The 22,313-nt window shown below is 42.9% G+C and overlaps 1 protein-coding gene across 1 annotated transcript; it reads right to left on the minus strand.

Moving 5' to 3' along the window:
- Positions 1-12,813: 12,813 nt before the first annotated feature.
- On the minus strand, positions 12,814-21,963 carry LOC101394264 (protein FAM170A). The gene is made up of 6 exons (XM_087429901.1): positions 21,826-21,963; positions 17,888-19,307; positions 15,380-15,520; positions 13,825-14,593; positions 13,463-13,521; positions 12,814-12,839 (listed from the first exon to the last, which is right to left on the minus strand). Exons 2-5 carry the CDS (start codon positions 17,955-17,957, stop codon positions 13,515-13,517), a joined length of 987 nt encoding a protein of 328 aa, XP_087286027.1. The 5' UTR covers positions 17,958-19,307; positions 21,826-21,963; the 3' UTR covers positions 12,814-12,839; positions 13,463-13,514.
- Positions 21,964-22,313: the final 350 nt, after the last annotated feature.

Below are 22,313 nucleotides of genomic sequence, written 5' to 3' on the forward strand. Positions count from 1 at the left end.
CTGTAGCCAAGTAACGTGTGTAGGGAAATATGAGTTAACCATAAAGATAACTTTAGTTTTTCTTTCATTTAATATCTTGTAATATAAGGCAACTTGACAACTGTTTTTCTCAAGAAAATGACTTCATGTGGGTTCTCCCAGTAATAAATATTCCAATTCAAATAGTTAATTTGAGAAATGGAAGAAACTCCAAGAAGAAAGTAAGAAAGTGAGACAGGGAAGAGAAGTCAGGCATTAAAGAGTATGTTATTAGCCAGGTAATAGTGTGGGCAACCAGAGCTAATCCACAGAGAAACTCTGGGAAACACAATTATCCTACCTGAAGGGCAAAGGAACTGGAGCGTTTATGTAGCCACTCCCATCAGTCATTGGTTGAGGGCTGCTCCGGAGGTGCCATTAATTCCCCTCACTGCCACCCTACCAGCTGCACAGACAAAGCAGACTTCTACAGCTTCAGAAGAAGTTCTTGGGCTGGAAAACGGCAGATACTGGCAGTTGGAAATCTGCCAAGTACACAAAATGGTAGGATCTAAGAGATATGGGAGGGACACTGAAAGAATTGCCAATAGGGGACAAGTGGCAAAAGCAAATCCAGAGGGTTTCACAAGTGATTTTAGCAATTGACTAAAGATAATAAGAAATCTCTCTCAACAAATGCCTGAGATGCACTATTCTTTATCATTTGAGTAGGGATTGCTGGTTACCATTTATTACAGTTCTTATTTGCTAAGTACTGCCTCAGGTGCCCAGTGTCCATGATCTTATTTAATGTTCACAATCCTATTATTATCATCAATTTACAGATAAGGAAGTTGGGCTTTGAGGGATTAAATAATTTACTGAAGTAACAGACACCAACCCAGGTCTCTTACGTGCCAAGATATATGCTGTTTCTGCCTCCCATTGCTTTCAAAGTTCCCTAGATTGACAGATATATTTTCCTTAGGTTGAGTGTGTAATTAGCTCTGGAAATTCTGTCTAAAGAACATCACAGTCCACCACTTTCAGAAAAAGATCTGTATTTTCACATCTTTGAAATTCTAGCCTGTGTACCAAAAATGGAAAGACTCCCCACCCTTGTGGCCCTGCCATTCCTGCAGTGTGGGCTTTTATAAGAAGCTCTTATTTAGCACTCTGCACCTGCCCCTTTGTAGTTAGCACTTTCAAAGAGCTGCATGTTCCATGAATTACAAAACCATCTCTGCTTGTGTTTCCTTTCCCATCTGATTTCTATGCGCACTGCCTGGTCATGGATGGGGCAGTTTCTTTTTTGCAGCATCCTTCCAGTCTGGCTTTTCTTTCACCTCTTCACATTCTACATTCCACCAAGTGGCAATTTTATTCTAAGGTCTCCAGTTAGAACTTTAAAATAGATTTTCAAAGAACATCCGAATGTTAGAACTTCAAAGAGCTAAAGTATGACCACTTTCTGTAATAAACCTAAATTCTAATCTATTTTAAATAGTATTTTGGGCAAAATAACATTTTATACTCACTTGTGTTAGCCCCTTTTTACTCCTAGTTCTCCAAATCATTCTTAAAACCTTCAAACTTTAAGTCCTCTAATGCTATCATAGCCTATTTTCAATTATTTGTATCCAAGGAAAGGACTATCATGGGGGGAAAGATTTCCATGTTATTTACCAGCTTAATTTCTAGACAAAAGCTTTGAAGTGGTCAACAGACAGAAGAAATGTGAACCCAAATAAGCCACAAGCGAGGAAGACAATCCAAGAACTAGCAATGAAGGTCAAATCCTAGAGTACAACAAATTCCATGGAGAATACTGATATATTTTGTTGTAGTGACATTTCATAGCAATTGGTGATTTGTTAAAGATTATATTTCCAAAGTCAAAAGGGATAACAATGAAACACATTCAGAAATGGAAAGCAAGAAGGCTCTAAAAACAGTAGCTGTTTGCAACTTATAAATGGTACCAAGTGACTAATAAGGAAGATAAGCAGCATATCATTGATGAAGGAATTTTGTTACTTGCACACCACAGGGTCTTGGGTGAGGGGGGTCTGCCATGATTAGACTTCCTTCTTGCACTTTGATTGACACATAATCAAGTGTTCATCTAAATGTAGACACAGGCACATACACATGCACACACTGAGAAAAAGAAACCTTTCATAATGTCTGTGCTTGAAAGAACCAAAGGTCTTTCATCACTGTGACTAGATGCTTCCTTCACATCCTGGAACTAGTTCCACAGAAGGATTTTACCTTCCTTAAAAGTGAAGCTAAAGAGGTTTACAGGAGACTTCCTTGAGCCAGGCCTAAGTTTTCTTCTTTTAAAATAAACAATAGGGTAAATATTTTAGGATACTAAGAGACTGAGATCAGTCTATACATAAACATGTATTGAACTAAATTCATCTAGACACACTGAATTCATCTTTCTGATTTTAATATACTTCTTAAATGTCTGAGCAAATTGGATCATACACATGCATACACACCCCCACACACTTCGGTGGAAGAGAAGGTCTTGGATAAACAAGGTATTCAGCAACCACTTTTAAGGAGAGAGAGATGTTCTGACTTTTCTATAATTTCTTCTGAAGCAAAAATGGTTACCTGTGGCAAGGTCCAATCATAACTCTATTGCCTCATTTGAGGCAAGCCTAAAAGGCATGGCCCTCTCTGTTCTAGGGGAACAGCACTTCATATAGAGCTGGCACAGGTTCAAACCAGACAGATTTCTTTGAAGAAATTTACAAGTAGTGCACGTTCCCCGTCTTTCACAACCTGAGGTGGTACAACTCACATAATCATCATGGTTGTTAATTTAATCTTTTTCTCAAGAGAAAGAAAGAATCTATTAATTGTATAGGAAGTGTCCATAAAAAGGAATTGGACCAAAGGTCCCCAGACTACTCTTTCATCCTCATGAAGTTGGGGGTCAGGGAGAAGGTAAAGAGGATCAGAGGTTATAAAGCTTGAGTTGGAAAGGCCTTAAGCCATTACATACTTCCAGCACCCTGTCCCAGAATTCCTCAAATTCCATTTTTTCTCATCATCTGTTGTTTCATTTGGGGGTTACATGAGCCAGATCCCTTTTCTATAGCAATGACCCTTTCAGGTCCTGAGGTGATTTTAAAAAATACAAAGAAAGATCTGCCTTGTAAAAATCTTAGGAGATTTCACTGGTTTTATGTTGCTCTTACTGGAACCAAGGTATGGCATCCTCCGGCCTAGCCTCAAGTAAAAAAGAGGAAAAAAAAAAACAGTTACTGCCCCACTTGACTCCAGTGACATACATAGTCCCATGTGTGACACTGGTCCACACCCAGAAGAATTTGAGCTTACTGTCCGTGTTGATGCCCAGTTAAATCCACCCTATACACAGTCACCTAAGTGACTTTTCTAAAACACACATCTGAAAGAGTCACTCCTCTGCACAATACCTTCAGTAAATTCCCATTGCTCGCAGAGCAAAGATTAAACTGTTAACATGGCCTACAAAGCCCTGCCTCTCTTTCCAGCCATATCTTCTGTCACTCCCCTCCTTCCGATTTCATGCCTCAGCCATGCCATAGAACATACAATATTCTCTTCATCTTAAGGATTCTGTACTGGTCCCTCTGCCTGAAACTTTGTTCCTTCTTCCCATCTTTGCCTGGGAAGGTCCTGGAAAATTTCAACTCACCCTGCAGATCTCCAATATCACTTTCTTTGAGAAGTCCTTCTGGGTCTCCCATCCTCTACCCCCATCACTGGGCTTGGTTAATTGACCCTCCTGTTTGCACCCACAGAGACCCTACTTCCTCTATCAAATGACTTATCTCCTATGTTGTAATTGCCTATTCATTTATCAGTTTCTCTGACTGAACTATAAACTCCTTAAAGACTGAAAATTTGTTTTCTTCACCGTAGTATCTCAAAACCTAACATAGTATCTCATATATGATATTTTAACTCAATAAATGCCTATTGGATGAATGAATGAATGAATGAATGAATGACAAGCTGGCTAGTTGTATGAGGTCAATTCCTATTCTATCCCTTACTCTCTTACCTGCAACCCAAATCATAGCTCAGTACTTCTGTTTGTCCTCCTTGCTCCTGTAGCATTTGTGAAATTACAGCAACATACTTCCCATTCCAGACACCTCCACTTCTGATAATTTGTTCTCCTTGGCTTTAGCAATATAAGTGCTACATAAATTTGACCAGTCTTCTCCCACCATATCTGAAATCTCCTGAGCCAGGTGAAGCAGCTTCCTTTCACAATGCTATGACAGGACACAAACCAGATGAAAATCCCTTTGCACACTTCAGGAAGCAACACAAAGTCTTCGGGGCCTGGAAAATGCCATTGTCAGCCCAGAAAAATTCATGATTTCTATAGCCTTGGCCCCACTCTCTCTCTGGGAGTGAAGGTCCAAAGAGCACATCAGAGAATTTTCTGGATCTCCATAGTTATAAACAAGCTCCACCCTTGAAACACAATCTGGATAGAACCAAATATAATAACCTGCACAGGGGATGAAGTCAAGGTCTCCTCCATAATTTCCCTTCTGGGAACTATGTGCAGTCTTTCTAAGACCAGATCTTCGCTCTCTGAACCACTAGAGCCTGGTCACATATCCAGAAGTATAACAGGAGTATTTCTGTCTATCTGGGAACCTGGAATCTTTCACAGTGCTCCTGTTAATTCTCCCAGGATAGCAAAACTTTACCTATGAAGGGTAAAAGTCATGTTAATCCCAAATTTCACAAACCTCCTTATCTCTTATGAGTCACATGCAGTTAACTCCAGGAAGATTCCATTTCGAACTGGAAACATGATTGTGAGGGCGAGACTGATTTTGGGGCTCCTTTTGGGTATGGGCATCCAGACCTACTAAAAGGCCATTAAGAGGAAGTTTCACTCCACCTCAAGGAAGCCCAAGGAAGACTTGCAGTCGAGGACTGGCCATGACTTCTGAGCTACATCTGTAAAGGATTTCATACGGTACCTAGATCTCCTCAAGCAACTTGTGACAGTCCAAGAGCCAGTGTGTACCATCCCTTAGCTGCCTCCAGTGTAGCTCAACAGTAAGGTTGTCAGATTTAGTCAATAAAAACACAACACTGTTAAATTTGAATTTCAGATAAACAATAATTATTTTTAGTATATCCTACGTAATATTTGGAGCATACTTACTCTAAAAATATGTTCATTGTTTTCTGACATTCAAATTTAACTAAACAGCCCATGTTTTATCTATCAACCCTACTCATCAGAAATGGTGGAGACTCATAAGGATTCCAGAGATGCCCCAGAGAACCCTTGATTTTTATTTATATACCCTGAACAGTGAGCATGAATTTTCCATTCCAATTAATCGGCTATAATGAATTCTATTCTCAATTTTAGGGCTTTTTCTACTTGTCATTTTCATTGTCTTCTTTATTTTAAAGAGATGTTTATTTTTTTCCAACCTTAATAGCTCATCAAAAAGTATTTGAAAGTTCATTAGACAAAGGAAAAACAACATGAATCTGAAAAATGAAGGAAACTGCCTGGTGTTTAGTAAAAAAGTATTAAGAAGATTGAAAAAGACAAACTTGATAAGAAAATCTCTCCAAGGATATTTTCATAGCTTGATAGCCTCCCACTCTCTGAAAATATTATTGCATCAAGAATGTAGAACTGCTAACCAAATGTAAAGCTTCCTTAGGATTTTGTCAAACTGGGGATGCTTCTGTACTGAGCGGCGAGCCGAGTAACTGCCCCACGGACCTTGGCAGTTGGTCCTGCTCTTCCAAAGGCCTAGGACGGAAACAGCAAGTTTCTCTATAGGGCCTCCACCTTGGCTCCAATAACACTGCTCTTCAGGTACTTGTCAACTTTAAGTACTTTTCTACATATCTTCCTTTTTCTGTTACTATTTGGACTACATCCTAGACTTGACATTACATAAATTGCATTCGAGAAGCTATTTTAAAAGGTGGTAGGAATCTTGAGTCTGTAGTTTATAAGCCCTGGCTTACCTTCATCCAGCTGCATAAGGGTTTTTAAAAATATAGTCACCTTAGTTACTCCATGTAACAACTCCATGCTTGTTTTAGAGATGTAAAAACGTAACATGATATTTAAAGTTTTTATTGGCAAAATCATCAAGTCTCCAGATGGAGCAATAGACCAAAGTGATTAAAGACATGGATTTTGACTTGCTCCAATGTCTCGGGAAAGTCCCTTGGCCTCTGTGTATTTATCTGTACTCATACGCACTTATCTGTCACATGGGTTTATAATTGTACCTATTCCATGGGTATGTTGTGAAAATTACAAATGATAATTATATGTAAAGTAGTTGGAAAAGTACCTGACACAGAGTGAGGATGCAGCAGATATTAACTATTAGCTTTAGGAAATATTTCTCCATGAAAAGGACAACTTTATCAGTGGATGACTCAGAGGGAGAGAGTGAATCATAGACTCTCAGGGTGTTGGCAGTGACCTAGTTCATCCTCTATGTGAAAAAAGAAAAGTGTCCATGTAGAAAAATGACTTAAAGTTTACGTATCAAATGGTTAATCATGTTAACTTTGAGGACTGGAATAAACTGGGGAAGGAGTAAAGAAAAAATTAAGTTTTCCTCAATTTCTATATTGTTTGAGTTTTTACACGAGAGTTTTAATCTACTGTTGGTGTAATTTTTTAAAATGTGACAGGAAAAATGCTTTGAAGTTTTCCTGATATGTGTGTAATTTTATTTTGGAATTGATGGCATTTCTTGCTAGCTTTGGATTTACACCCATTCAGTCAGCAGGCCATTCTGGAGGGAAAAGATGACAGGAGGATGAGGCAAATGTCCTACCCTTATGATGATAAGGATTCCTTGGTCTGAGGAAGGAAGGAGGTTGGAGGTAGCTGGACAAAGGAACCTACTAGAAGGGAACACACACACAAGTGCAGAGCAAGCACCCTGAGACCACTCTGCTTGTCTCCATGCAAGCATGTGCCTCCAGCAGCCAGCACTTCACCCATGACTCCCCAGCAAGAGGGGTACCCAGGGAGGCCCCATCCAACTTATTCTGTGTCCACCATGCCAGGACATTCATAAACCCTTGAGATGTGGAATGGCCCAAACACCTAAAGGGTCAGTGGTGGTGTGGAGGGGGAGCCCCTCCACCTGCTGTTGGTGAGAACAAACAGAAGCAGCTCAGAACTCCCTTAAGCCAGAGGTTTTCTGCACATAGAATAGTCTGGATATCTGGGCCAGATGCACCTCATTAATCTTGGAATTTCTTAGTATCTGATATGACTACAGCGTACAGTAACCTCAGGCATGTATAAATTCTTCATCCACCTCCTCATATGCTCCAGGCTAGTGTAATCTGGTCCCAGCTGAACTCAGGGCTGCAGAACAAGAACAAGGTTCCAGAGGGTTCCAGGAGTTGTTCCCACATTCCCTTAGACCAGATAGGGCTCGTCTTATGATATGATAATGACATCTGCCTCCTAGAATCATTCTGCCGACTAATTAAATAGTCCATACAAATGCTTAGAAGAGTGCCTGGCTCATGGTGCTTTCTCAGTAACTGTTAGCTAATTTTATTATCATAATTCCCATCCTTATTAGAGAGGTTTCAAGATTAAATTCTCGTGACTCCTCAGAAAAGGTGAACTTGTTTTTCTATTGATAATCACGCTTCTCACCATATTCTAAGCATAATCTGACTCTAGGTCTAATAAGCCATCAAAATGTACTGTTAAAGCTTTGAAGAAAATAGAGTGCCCTAGAGAGGGAAGAGCTTAGCCAAGAGACTAGGAAAAATATTCCCCCGGAATGAGAAGAAGAGAGAAGTTTGGGGACCCAGAGCAGCAGGGTACACACGTCAGATTCTTTGATGAAGCCAGGAAATCTCAGAGTGAAATGTCGATAGAGAAATTTATGAAGGGAACCCCAGGCCTCTGTATTTACAGGTTGCACCAAAAAGCATGGCAGAAACAATAGGAATCTGTAAGGCTTGATCCAACTCTGGCAGACAGGTCAAGGGGCATCTCCACTGGACCTGTCTGGATAAGTAACTAAAACTCATAGGACTCTTTCAACTTTATCCCTACCTCCAACATACCACAACCATACACATACAGACACACACACACACACACGCTCACACACACCTTGGTATTGATTAAAAACATGGAAAAACAGTTTGAAGTTGATATTCTTCATAGTTTGTGAAATAGAACCACTCCCTAATTTGTTTTGTGTGTAATTTCCCTCCAATTCTTTCTTTTTTTTTTTTTTTTTTTTTGGTTTCCCATTTAAGTGGATCTTAGCACACATTTACCCCATGACTTTTGTCTAAATCATCTTAACTGGATGTGAATTCAAAGCTGAACATGGGCAGTTGTCCAAGAACTCTAATTTGCTGGGAGTTGTTCTTGGTATGAGCCTTGTTCTTAGAAGGGTTTGGAACTCAGCTGTAGGTCTCCCTGGGCCTGCTTTTGTGAGTTGGAAGGCAGAGAAGCTTCCATAATTGCAAGAACACCAGTGAGGTTATCACTTTTCAACAATCAAATATTTTCTAATTTGTGAGGAATAATGCTTGTGAGGGAATTAGGGAAGGAGGTTGAAAGTTTATTGAAATGGGAAAAAAAAAAAGAATCAGGATGGTAGAGAGACAAGAAAAGAACCTTAAAAGATAGAAAGGATTTGCCAAAGAAGAGAGAAAGAAAAGATTCCTAATGGGTTAACCTGCAGCTACAAAATTAAGGATTATGGATGTGTGCAGACAGGCATAAAGTGGATAAAATTTATCAGAAGTTGCTGAGAATACAGTGAGAAGCATGATTATCAAATTATAAATTCACTGCACTGGCATTTTAGGGGGACATTGGGGAGGGGCAGTAAACGCTCATGAGATGACAGTAATAGGTAGAAAGTTGTTTCACGGGAAGATCAGTCCTGCAGAATGTCTACCAGAGGTGGACAAGTGTGAGCAAGCAATGAAATAATGGGGGTACGTGGTTCCTTTATTGAGTGAACCCAGCCCCATGGCCAGCTTTGAAAACAAGCAGGACTTCAGGAAATCCATGAGACACTGGAGCTAAATGTCATTCTTCAAGTCTTGAGAAAACATGCTCAACTCAGATCTTCTCTTCAAACACCATCTTTCTTCCTCGAGCTTAGTTTGGCCTCTTCCCTCACCCTCAAGCTGTAGACCAACACTACATAGCAAGATGGGTCATTTGTGTCCCCTAGCTACTGTGGTTCACATCAGTGGAGTACCAAAGGCAGTAACCAAATAATGGTTAACAAGAGTGTGTGAACAAGAAGAGATACTGATAAAGCAGCAGCTTTCTGTGACAATGTGGCCCAAGACGCTGTGTGTGCCTGGCATCACCTTAATTACAAACATCCTTAAGAGAGATGTTCTCAAAAGGTAGACCATGACTGTCTGGATGCTCTGCACCCTCACAGTTCACTCAGAAGCCTCAATAACAGCATCGGCCCCCAACATCTCTCCCTGTGTCTACTCAGTTTTTGGATTCTCCTTTACTCCACATTTCTCTTGGGGTGGCCAAGGCAGAGAATGGGAAGGCTCAGGCCAGCCCAGACTGGGGTCCCAACAGGATGCCTAGCATTAACCTCCTACCTTCTGGGAAGCTCCTTAGATATTCCCATTTGAGGGAGTTTTCATTTAATCTGTGCTTCAAATTGCTGCCTGGAAGTAGCCTGTTGGAAGGTTGGAAGGTGGCAAGCAGCAAGACTTCAGACAGGCTGGCCCTTCTTGACTGCCAGGGGAAGTCTTCAGAGATGTTCTAGGAAATACTGTTTGTTCTAGAGAAGGGATGGAAACAATCCAATTGTCCAATAATGCTTAAATAGAAAACAAATGGTGCTATATGTATATGATGGAATAATATCAGAGAGTTAAAAACAAAAGACCTAGATCTATATGAATTGACATGGATGAATCTTGAAAACATAATATTCATTGAAAAAAATAAGATTCAGGACGTTATATCATGGCAACAGTTACATAAATATTTAAATCAATTCTACACCTTGCTTATGGATATATATTATATATGAAAATAATTAGAATATGGACTGGATACATGCAAATCTTTGATGTTGGTTACCTCTGGGAGGGGGAATCTAAAAAAAAGGTATAGAAAATGTTAAAATGTTATTATGTGTTTAAAAAGTATCTACGAAATATGTTATAATAAACTAAAGTTATCCGTAGAACACATTATTTACTTTTAGTATCATCATTTATCTAGAAAACCCAAAAGAATCCACAGATAAACTAGTAGAACTAATAAGATCTCTCAACAAGGTATATGGAGACACGATCAACAAATTTTAAAAAATCAATCAGGGGCCGGCCCCGTGGCTTAGCGGTTAAGTGCACGTGCTCCACTACTGGCGGCCCGGGTTCGAATCCCGGGCACGCACCGACGCACCGCTTCTCCGGCCATGCTGAGGCCGCATCCCACATACAGCAACTAGAAGAACGTGCAACTATGACGTACAACTATCTACTGGGGCTTTGGGGGAAAAAAAGGAGGAGGATTGGCAACAGATGTTAGCTCGGAGGCGGTCTTCCTCAGCAAAAAGAGGAGGATTAACAAGGATGTTAGCTCAGGGCTGATCTTCCTCGCAAAAAAAGAAAAATCAATCAAGTTCCTCTACACTAGAAATAACAAATTAGAAAATATAAGAGAAAATAAGAAAAAAAAATATTATTTAAAATGGTAACAAGAGCTATATGAAGTATTTAGAGGCTAAGCATATGTAAAAGTGAATATAACTAACAAACTGAGTGTGACCAGTTAAATTCTGCCCAATCCAAGGTTAAAAAAAACCCGCATATTAACTATATGGAGCTCTTATTTCATGAGAAAAGACCCTCTTCTCAAGCAGCAGATCAATAAGCAAGAGTGAATCACAGGAACACAGCATTTTAAAGGTCAGCTATTCCAAGCCTCTTGATTATACCTCAAGAAGCTGAAGCCCAGACAGGTTATCTTACTTGGTGAAGGGCCCAATGTCCTGACTCAAAGACCAGCATTTTTCACTAATTCATAAGACACAATCAAATTTAGTACCTTGGAAAGAGAAGGAAAAAAAAACAAAGAAATCAATCATGCAGTTACCCATCCTTAAATGGAGAAATAGCCACAACAAAATTCCACATTTTGAGGGAAAACTGAAGTGAAGAGTTTAAAATGTTAATAATCCAGACAGATTATTCCCACAATACTTTGAATCCTGCCTACAGGCCCTCATGTTACCCCCTCCATGCTTTACAGGGAAGTCTCTATCCCAGTAGGAACAGCAGAGAGAACACTCATTTTATAACCAATATCCTACTAATTTGTGTGGAAGAAACCCTAGGTGTTTGAAGCAGTCAATGGAAGAGAGAAGTCAAAAAACATTCCAAGGAAAGGAAAGGAAATGATGTAGATGCAGGAAAAGAGGGGGAAAGGGATAATTCCTGGTGGGCTTAATAGCAGATGAAGGGGAGCAAAGGTGAAGATTACCGAGCATGCAGATGTTGTCAGAGAGTGAGTGGAATCCCCCAGATGGTGGTGAGTATGGATGGGTAGGATAAGACTCAAATTCTGAATTCTTTGGAATGACAGTTAATGGAAGCCCTAGCCATCCTCCAGCAAGGGATGTAGATATGCAGATGCTACCCCAGATGGAGAGGCTAGGCAGCATGAAACCAGTTAGGAAGCTGGTTTATATTATTATTGAAATAATAATGACAACACCAGATCACTGGAACAACAGTTGATTCAATAAAGCCCCGTCGAAGACTCCTTCTTGAAAAAAATCCATGGGACTTTGGAATTAGACCTTATTCTGTTTTAAACTGACAAAAATCTCTGAGGGATTTTTTTCCTTCTAATTCCATCAGTCTTTCTATGGCCTGGCTTTGGCCCCCTACTCAGATTAAGGGGACACATTATTACTCCCTCACCTTTAAGGCCATGGACAACCTCATTCATCAAAATGAGTCTTCAGTGCCTCCTAAATGTCGTTAGTTCCAGTGGGTGGTAGCAGTGGTGTGAGGATGAAATTCAGAGGTGACGAGGTCAAAAGCTTGAGAGGCTAGAATAAGAGTTTATTTAGAAATTGAAATATTAATGTCAGAACTGGAAATATCAGAGCTCATTGGCACAAACTCCTAATACAGTGATCTCTTCCCCAAATTCCTGAGTGTGGTCATTTGGCCTCTTTTTGAGCGCTGTAAGATGGTCTGACCATCTCAGAAGGAACCTGTTCTACGGACAGCTTTGAGACTGAGAAATTTTTCCTCTGTCCTGGTGTTTCCTTGTGAAGCCACAACTAACAGTCCCTCTTCCAGGCCAGACCTTGGGAGACATGGAGACCACCCTCCGGCCCTCTGAAGTCTCCCTTTACAGTGCTTTCCATCATGACCCATTGGCCATGGTTTCCACAGCACTTGCTACTTCCCAATCTCTTCATCTGAACTCAGTGTAGTCTGTCATGGTCTCATGTGAAATGCGGAATCCAGCCTTGGGAAAATAGTCTCACAGAAGCCTAATCAATCCCAGCAGCTTGAGTACGGCTGCTTCTGGAAAAGGCTGATGGATGTCTTTGGTGCTTATGTGAAACTTTGTTCACAAACCACAAACCACAGAGAGACAGATGTAGATGATAGAGATAGAGAGAGGGAGAGAGAGAGAAATAAATTTAATTAAAGAATATATCCAGGAAAGGTTTGGAAAACATCCTTTATTGCATATGAAGTTTATATTGTCATATGATGTTAGACAGAGAGCTGGTCTCTTCATCCTGCTTCATACCATTGGCATTCTGTCTGCTTCTATCCCCACAGTTTTCTTCTCCCTGGGAGCGATAAAACAAATGAGGCAGAACAAGAAGAGACAAGAAGCGATGTGAGCTCTGCTAGTCAGAGTTACCCTTCACCTTTGTCTTAAAGCTCAGAGCCTCTCACCCCACAGCGAGTTTGTTTCGAGATAACTACAGACAGCTGAAGTTTCTGGAACATTTCTAGATCTCCTGGGACATCATTTCCGTATTTCTCCTTCTACACATTCCCCTTTCTCCCAAAAGGCTATGTCCGTGCGTCAGGGTGAGATCCAAGCTCAGGCTGAAGGCTCTCAGGCCTCAAACCTCTGGCCCTGCTAGGCCCCTTGTCCTCACCTCAGACCACTCCTGGCCCTTGAGGTTGTGCTGAGCTCTCACATCTGCCTAGAAGGGCTGCAGGCAGTATTTCCTCTTAAAGTTGAGTTCAATCATAGAGACACTGAGAAAACTCCCAGTCAAAACTCTCCACTTTCTAGCTTAAGTAAACAGAGGTCAATTCCCCCAAAGCGTTGGGTATGCCACAAGTTGATGCAGCTGCAGAGCCACCAGGTAATACAGTGCAGCCTTGCAGACCCTTCTCTTAGATTCCTCTGGGACCTCGTGACATAGGCTCAGAAGACTATGCCAACCTCAGGCCTTACCTCTCCCAAGAAAAGGCCACACCATCTTCCAGGATCTTCTGGCCCATGAATCTCAGTTGCTGTGTGGAAACCAAAACAGAGGAAGACACTTCTTAGTTAAAGAGGAAAGGCGCTCTGTTAGCCCTTGGAAATTTTCAGAACTTCCTGCGGGAGCTGAAAAGCTCAAGATAAATTTCCACTTACAATCATGACTTTATTGAAAGCCTGGGCAAGAAGCAACGGGCCCATTTATCCCCCCTTCAGTTGTTCCCTGAGCTGATGAAGCCCCCAACTCTCCATTATGGAGGCATAAGCCTGGATTGGAGAGACAGTCCTGGCTTGGGGAAGGCACGGCTCCCTCAGCAGACCCAGCCCCTGCTCACTTCCTGTCCTTTGGAGAATGAAACACACAGCCTGGACGTTGGCTCCGGGGTCTCCTCATGCCAAGGTCTTCCCCTGCGGGCTGCTCCTCCTCATTCTCCTTTTCTTCTTGCTTCTCTTTCTCTTTCTCATTCTCTTCCTCCTTCTTCTCCTGGGCGCTCTCTGATTCCACAATGCCTGTCAGCTGAGCCATGGTGAGATGAAAGACGTGGCAGCTGAAGCCCTCCCTGATCCCAAACTTCACGTGCTCCTGGAGGATCTCCAAGGTGGAGAAGACCCGGCAGCAGGCCATGCACCTGAAGCCCCTCTCCATGGTCACCAGCCAGTCAGGCGTCTTGGCCCTGGGTCTCTCCTCGACTGCGGGCGACACTGGTGGGTTGTTTGACTCTGCCCTTTCTTCATGCTCTTTCTCCTCCCCACTGGGGTCGCTGTCAGACAGGAGGTTTCTGGTGGAAATATCAGAGGGGGGAGTACCTACCCGCACGTCCTCAGGAAGGGTCACTTCTTCCATCCTCGGCTGCTTTTCTAGTGACTCTGAAGTTTCCTCTGTCTCCCAGGAGACAGCCACACCCTTTTTCATTTGTACCTGCATGTAGTATATTTTCATGCCCCTTTCCTCTTTGTTTATACACAGAGAGGACACACAGGTCTTATAGGATGAAGGGGACGAGAAGGAGACATGTGGTGAGGGGGGAGCAGTCTCCCCTCGTTCCTGAACCTGGACTAGGGGTGAAGTAGGCTGGGGACTGTCTCGATGTAATCTCTGGATTCCTGGGAAAGGAAATTAGAGACGTAAGAACGTGCGTGGGGCATGCCAGAAACTGAGGGAACAAGTGAGAATATGTCTGGTATAGGAGAGTGGGACTGTGGTGTGATGTAGTTGTGCGATGAGCTTGGTGGTGGTGTTCATATTATGGGGTAGTGTCATCTGTGGGCTTTTCATTTGGGTGTGTAGCGATACCGAGGGGTGTCTGTATATAGCGGTGTGGAGTGTGGTGGTGAGGGCTGTGGTATGCGGGATGCTGGTGGGGTGTGTGTGCTATGAGAACGATGTGAGTTTGTGATATCATTGGCATGGTATTTGTGGAATGGGGGCTGTGGTGTAGGAGAATGGCATTGTGGGTCATGTGTTTGGGTTTTGTGTGTGTCTGAGAATGGATATGCGCAGAGAGTGGTTGTGTGAGATGTGTGAGCCTGAGCTGGATGGTCCCACTCCCATGCTGGAGTGCTGTGCTGAGGAACTCTGTCATTCTCCGGAAGCAAAGGCAAAGGCAAAGCTTACATGCTCCTCTGAAGCACCTCTGCCCTGCACCTCAAGCTCAGACCTCTCTGGCCCCTGCTCCTTAACTTCCCCACCGTGGTTCCACCAGGGCTCACACTCTCCTACACTGAGCTCAAATCCACACTCTCCTAACAGCTTCTGCCATCCTGCCCGAGCTCCTCCCAGACCCCTGGTCACCTCTGATTACCCTGGGTTTCCTCTCAGCCTCACTTGGATCTATGTGCTTCCTGCCCCACACCCAAGCAGTCCCGTAACCAAAGAGCCTGCTCCCTTACCACCATGAATGAGCTTGCGTGGAGAAGAAACACAGGAGAAGTATTCGGAGGCAGAGGAGACCTCCCCTACCCCTAGGACCAAGCCTTTGGCCACCCCAGTGGATCCAAGCTGAGGGTCATCCTCTTGTGACTTCGAGATGCCTGAGGAAGGTATGAAAGCCTCAGAGACATAGTGGGTTGGGCATGTTTGTCCATCATTCATCTGTCCAACAAATATTTACTGAGTGTCTGATATATGTCAGGTGCAGTGAATACATGTGGTTTAGAGTCTGGTTCCTGGTGGATACTCCAGTATTTAATTAAAATCAACAATTATAATTTTAGTGTCTTGTTAGGAATGTAGGCCTGTGTGGTGACTGTGAATATGTCTGTGAGACTGATGTGTATCAGCTAAATCTTGGATAAGTATGGGGTTGGTGTGGTGAGTACGCAAGAAATGTGTGTATCTGTGTCTGTGGAATGTTTGTGTGCATGGTTTGTGTTCACAACTCAGAAATTACAGGACATGTAATTTTCCTGATTATACGGTGTGGCTTGTATTTACGGTATGTATTCATTCATTCATTCATTCATTCGACAATATTCAGTGAGCAGCTACTATGTACCAGGCACTATTCCATTATTGTAGACTCTGGAAATGCTGAATATTCTAGTAGAGGAAAATGGACACTAAACAGAAATACAATAAGTATATAATATGTCAGCTGGTGGTAAGTATATAAGGGTTGCCAGATTTAGCAAACCAAAATACAGGACACTTGGTTAAATTTAAATTTCAGATAAACCATGAATAATTTTTTAGCATAAGTATTCCCATGCAATATTTTGATCATGCTTATCTTTAGTGTAAGTATGTCCCATATAATATTTGGGACATACTCATACTAAAAAATTATTCATTGTTTATCTGAAATTCAAATTTAATTGGACATCCTATATTTTATCTGGCAACTCTGATAAGAGTTGGTGAACCTATTTTATTGTGGTTTGTGAGAAGTGGGTCTTCTATTACCACACAATGTGTTACGAGTGTGGCATATACGACATGTGACTGGTTCTTAGAGAGGTAGTTAAAGATAGTTGAAGGTAGCCGTGTTTGTTGAGCTGAGAGTTGAGGAGATATATATATATGTATATTGTGCATATATATATAAACTCCAGAGTTTGGTGTGGGAGGAGAGGACAGCAATACACATGGATTGTATGTGAACATAGTATAGGAGTGATGTGCGTATAAACCTGTATGCTCTGTGTGTGGTTTAGTAAAGAAGTTGTGTGTGGAGATGTGCAGCTTTTTTCTGATCAGAGTCTGTGTGAGTGCATGAGTGACTGTCTCACGGAAGACCCTTAACAAGAATTCTCTTTACACATGTACACGTTTTGAGTGTCACCCGGGTTCAGGCATGGTGACAGGAACTTTACCACTCAGACTTCCTATCTGATGAGCACTCTACCCCCTTCTCCCCACTGCTCCCCCAACACCACACACACATAGAGATGAAAATATTCTGAAGTGTAAGGGGCAGGAGTAATCATTGCCTTACCATCCCGCCCCAGCTGCTGCCTAAGAATCTGCCTACAGTCCAGCCTCCATCCCAGGGCTTATCCTACAGTTTTCAGGGCCCTAGGCCTCATGGAAGCTGCTGGGCTCTAATTTGGGGCAGAAGTCTCCAGCAAGATCTCTGGGGCGGCCTCCATTCTGCCCGCCTCCTACCTGTGACCACCCCCTTTCTCAGGGCAAGCTGCTGGTTTACATGTAATGCATGCAGTCACCACGTGGCCTGGGAGTAAATCCACTCTCGCAGAGCTCCCTGCAGGGCCCTGACAACACTTCTCACTCCCATCCATGTGGTCTCAGTCTCTGGAAGGCCTTTCCCTTCCCTGATCTCCTCCAGGAACCCCACCCCTGTGGATTCACAAACTCCCATGGATCAACTGGAAAATTCTTCCTGCTAAAGGAATCAAATCTCCATGCTTTTCATATGACACCATCCCTAGACAAATTCTTCATCTCCTTTCTAACAGGCATTTCACTTCGCAAGATATTTTTCAACAAGGCCTTTAACTCATTGGGCTTCTCTTTCCTCTTTGGTGAAAGGGACATTGCTACTTATGGACCTCTATCAACTGCCTTCACACCCTCCACCCAGTGACCCCAGGGAAAGATCAAATAAATAGGAGAGAATGCAGGGACTGAAGCTGCCCCTCTGAGTCTGTGCAAGCCAGGCCCCAGCCTGCTACGAGTTCGACATAACTCCAGGCACAGGTAGCCCCAGGAGAGAAGTCCTCAGACCGGCAGCCCTGACCTTCCATCTCAGGGGCATTTGGACTTTCTCTGCTGTCTCATACCACGAGTGCCCTCAGGATGGACATGGCAGCATCAGCCGATACCAGGTCTCTCCCTCCCTACTGCATAGGTGACACCTCCTCAGTCCCACCTTCCTCAAGTTCCTAGAGAAGGCCCAGGCTGGCCAGCAACCCCAGGGCTCCAAACTCCCCAGCACATACCTCCTCCCTTCTCAGCAGTTTCCTGGGACTCTTCATTTTCCAGATGTTTCCTCTTTTGTCGCCGTTTCATAGTAGCCGTTTGAAGAGTCCCTTAGAAGATGCCTAATGTCCAGCTTCTCCCTTTCCCACAGGTTGGCTTTCAGGAAATCCGTTCAAATGATTCAATATAAATAAAAATAGTTGAGTCTTCTAAACGGCTGAAGAACTCAGACCACCTGGTGAACCAGCAGCACTGTCCAGGGCTCACTACAGTGCAGGGCTGTTAAGGTTCAAAGGTTGCCAGGCCCACAGCAGTGACCTCAACGATGACATCAGAGCATTCTGTGGACCTACATCCAACACAGCCTCTGCAACTGCAGAGACCGCATTTTCAAGAACAATTCCTTTTTCCCAATTGAACCTCTCCCATGAATTCAACTCTCACATCTTTCAAATGTGGCAGGATATTTTGAGATGTTAATCTGTTCCTGTTTAATTTTTTTTTTTCTCCCTTTATATCACCCTTTCCCTTCTGCATTCAAATGGGTAGCAGACTCTGTTCATTGCCAGAGGAGGGGCGTGGCAGGGCTGAATGCAACAATAGCATGCGATAATCTTGGCTTTTATTTCTAAAATCCCAAACTCAGTAGAAAAGAGGGGATACTTGAGCAGAAACATTACAGAAGCAGAATTTTTGAAATTAGAAATTCCCTTCTTACCCTACTAGAGTGTTGTGAGATGCTAGCTGTCAGAGAGATGTCTGTGCATTATGGGGGGAAAGGGGCCTCTCAAATGTGGCTGGAGGGGTCAATCTGGCAAAAACTCCAAGAGGAGATGGCTATATTGGGTATACAAGCAGAATCGTGGCAACCTGTCCCTTGCATGGCACAGGAGCCACCAAACCTTACGGAGGCATGGCAACTGAGCTGACGGACATCTAACCTACAACTGTGTGCTCCAATAACCAGTGGCCATGTTCTCACCCCATCCTCAAAATTTTTGCCTTCTATGATTTCCAAACAGGGATGAGTGGAAACCCAAACAGGACACCAGTAGGATTAAGGCTTGAAATATAAATTAAGTGACGTCATAAAAAAATGTCATACTATTTCTTGCACACTTCTCCTTGTGGGCTGAAATTTATACTAGTTATAAGTGGCAACCCATCTGGATCCTCCTGATTCCAATCTAAAATTAGAGAACCTCATTTGGAGACCATGGCCATGATCCAGTGGGAGTGTTGGTGTGCAGGGATGAGGTAGACTCCCAGAAGTCACTGCTAACATTAGAAATGCCCAGTGGACTAAGGTGGCTCCAAATTTGAAAGGGTACTGCAGAATGTCTTAAGGTCTCGGGCAGAGAGAGAGAGTGAAGATACGACAAATGCAGCCTTGTGAGGATTTGCTGATGAGATTAAATCTTTCTGTCTCTTGGAGAATTCCTAGAAAAGAAGAGGCAAAGAGGTTTTTTTTAAAACTTTTTGTGGTAGAAATTTTCAAACATACACAAAGTAAAGAGAATTGTATAATGGGAATGCAGCTTCATGTACCCATCACCCAGTTTCAACAATTATCAATATTCTGTCATTCTTGTTCTGTCCACCCCCTACACACACACACACACACACACACACACACATGCACACTCTTTCAGCTTTTTGTTCATTTCTTTTAGGTGTTTTTTGTGGGGGGTGGGAGAGTTGCTGTATTTTAAAGTATATCCCAGACTTTTTATTACTTCTTCTTAAATGCAGCAATATTTATCTCCAACAGATAAGAACTTTTTTTTAACATAACAGTAATATCGTTATTTCACCCAACAAATTTAACCATAATTCCTTCATGATTGATTAAAACATTAAATTATTGGCCACTGGTGATTGATTCAACCTCCAGCCCCTCTGCCCTCCTCAGAGATTGAGGGGTGGGACTGAAATTTCCGACCCTCTACTAACATGGTTGGCTTTACTGGCAACCAAACCCCATCCTTAGGTGCTTTCCAAAAGTCACCTCATTAAAATAACCAAAGATCCCTTTATCACTCTCATCACTTAGGAAATTCCAAGACTTTTAGGAGCTCTATGCCAGAAACACGTTGAAGACCAAATATGTCTTTCTTATTATCACACACAACCAGTTTCTACAGCACCACTTTCAAGAGGTTGCCCAGTCTATATTTCAGTATTTTCAATGATAGGAAACTAACTTCCCTTCAAAGCTGCTTTGACATCTATCTATAGAAAACTCAGTAAAATTTTAACTGAAGAAAAGGAAGGATCTTCTATATCCCTGGGGCTTCCCTCATTCCTGGATCCAGACCTACAAAGCCACCACTATCTGGAAAATTGTCAGTCATCATTGCAGAGAGAAAGAATTCTGGGGAGTCTCACACTGGCATTAAATGTTCTCGCCCAAAAGTAACACACATCATTTCCACCCAAAATCATTGACCACAATCTTATCACGTGTCTCCTCATTTTCTAGACTCCCTAGGAAAATGTGAACAGTACCTATTGGACAGAGACCATATACAAAAATCCTAACCCCTCCCCATTAAACATGACACTTGACAAAAACCATCAGGCTATGACTTCACGAAACTAGAGCTAGAACTCAGATTTCTTGGGTCATAATTCAGAACCTTTTTCCACCATGCTATGTTAGGATCTTCACACCAGGACAATGTAGTCGGGATTATATGGCATTTACTTAGTTTTTTGTTTTGTTTCTTTTTTTATAAATAGATTCAGGAGGGAGGCTTTAAAACACTTGCTTTAAACTGAAAAGCAACTGGTAAATAATTTCACTGTCTTTTGAAATGTTTGACCTGGTAAAGATTAGATGTCTGGAAGGCTTATATATTCTGAATATAAGGAATACAAAGGAAATGATCTTCCTAAGACTTCCAGAAACAGGCAGAAAAACTCTTGACTCTCACTTTGCTATTTCGATTATCTTGTTGACACTCCAGGTCTTTGAGGAATAGTGGTGGCAACAGCTAGAGTTTAGCCAAGATAAAAGTGTATATAATAACATGGCAGACCCTGCAGAACCACATACTATAGTAAATGCTCTAGCTCAATCCTATTTGCTCATAGGTCTGTGCAAAGTAACAAATGGTTCTGAAACATTTATTCCAAATAGTTTTTGCCCTTATTACTTTAAAGATAACTTGGCTGCCAAATATTTGCTCCATGATGAAAAAGAATGCGTATGTGGGAGGAGAATTTATGCATTAAGATATGCTGCTTATTTTGCTCCTGAAGATACAAATGCACATCTAATGAATTAGAGGGAATCTTCCACTCTTCCCCAAATTACGGACAAATGAGTATGTCATGCCCCTTTAATCCATCCAGGTCAGCGTTATTTTCTTAAAGAATATTATTCCCCTGCTCAAATCTTAAATGGCTTTCTAATATCAACAGAATAAAATCTAAAATATTCAACCAGGGCGGAGTCAAGATGGCGGCGTAGGCAGACTCTGAACTCACCTCCTCCCGTGGACACAGCCAATTTACAACTACTCGTGGAAAAATTACCCCTGAGACAGAACTGAAAACTGGATGAGAGGAACTCCTGCAACAACGGACAATCCTAACTGGGGTGGAAGAGGCAGAGACTCCCTTCTGGAGAGGAAAAACGCCGCCTTCACAAGCCGCCAGCGTCACGGCCGCCGGGAGCAGCTCACAGGTACGCAGCCTCCCTGGAGGCGAGGGGCCCTGAGCCGGGAGCGCCCCCGCTGTGGGCATTTTGTGGACCCAGCACAATCGACACCAGCGGCATAATATCTGACTTTGCCTGCTACTAAAGCATTGGGGAGCACCCCCAGAAAACCCGGTTCACAAAGAAACTAAAACTGGCTCTTAAAGGGCCCACGCACAAACTCACCCGTTCCAGAAAGCATCCTAAAATCACCAGAAAGAAAGGTGCACAGTGCTGGGGTGAAAAGAGACTCACCTAATAGGCCTGAGTGCATCTCAGTGAGGGGTGAGACCTCTCCAGGGACTGGGACATTGGCGGCAGCCATTGTTGTGGCCTGGTGTGAGCGTGCTGACACAGACGCCATTGGAGTTCTCCCTGAGGCCTGCTAGCCCAGGGTCTGCTCCACCTGCTAGAGCACCGATTTAATCCAGCTCAGCAAGGGCAGGCAGCCCACCCTAGAGACTGGCCCCACCCAACAACAAGCCCTCAGGCAACTAGTGGGCCTGCATAGATTGGTGACTGGATTCTCTGCAGCCTGGCAACTGAGCCGACTTGAGTGGGGCAGGGTGTGCACAAGGAGCGAGTGGAGAGTGTGGGGTGGTGGGGGAGTGTGTGGGGCTCCCGCCGTGGAGAGACTGGGTCTGCTTGGGGGTCGGGGCGCTCACACGGGGCAGGACTGTGTTGACTGTGTGTGTGGACCTGTGGGCAACAGGGCTTGTCAGCTGCAGAACACTTGTGCTTCT

The sequence above is a fragment of the Ceratotherium simum genome, chromosome 4 (genome assembly GCF_057802395.1).
Source record: "Ceratotherium simum simum isolate JZ-2026a chromosome 4, ASM5780239v1, whole genome shotgun sequence".
NCBI classification, from domain to species: domain Eukaryota; kingdom Metazoa; phylum Chordata; class Mammalia; order Perissodactyla; family Rhinocerotidae; genus Ceratotherium; species Ceratotherium simum.

Coding starts and splice junctions, on each gene's coding strand:
- LOC101394264 (XM_087429901.1), bottom strand. CDS start 17,957: ATGAAACGGCGACAAAAGAGGAAACATCTGGAAAATGAAGAGTCCCAG. Junction 15,521..17,887: donor AACTGCTGAGAAGGGAGGAG/GTATGTGCTGGG, acceptor TACCTTCCTCAG/GCATCTCGAAGTCACAAGAG. Junction 14,594..15,379: donor ACGCAAGCTCATTCATGGTG/GTAAGGGAGCAG, acceptor TTCCTTTCCCAG/GAATCCAGAGATTACATCGA.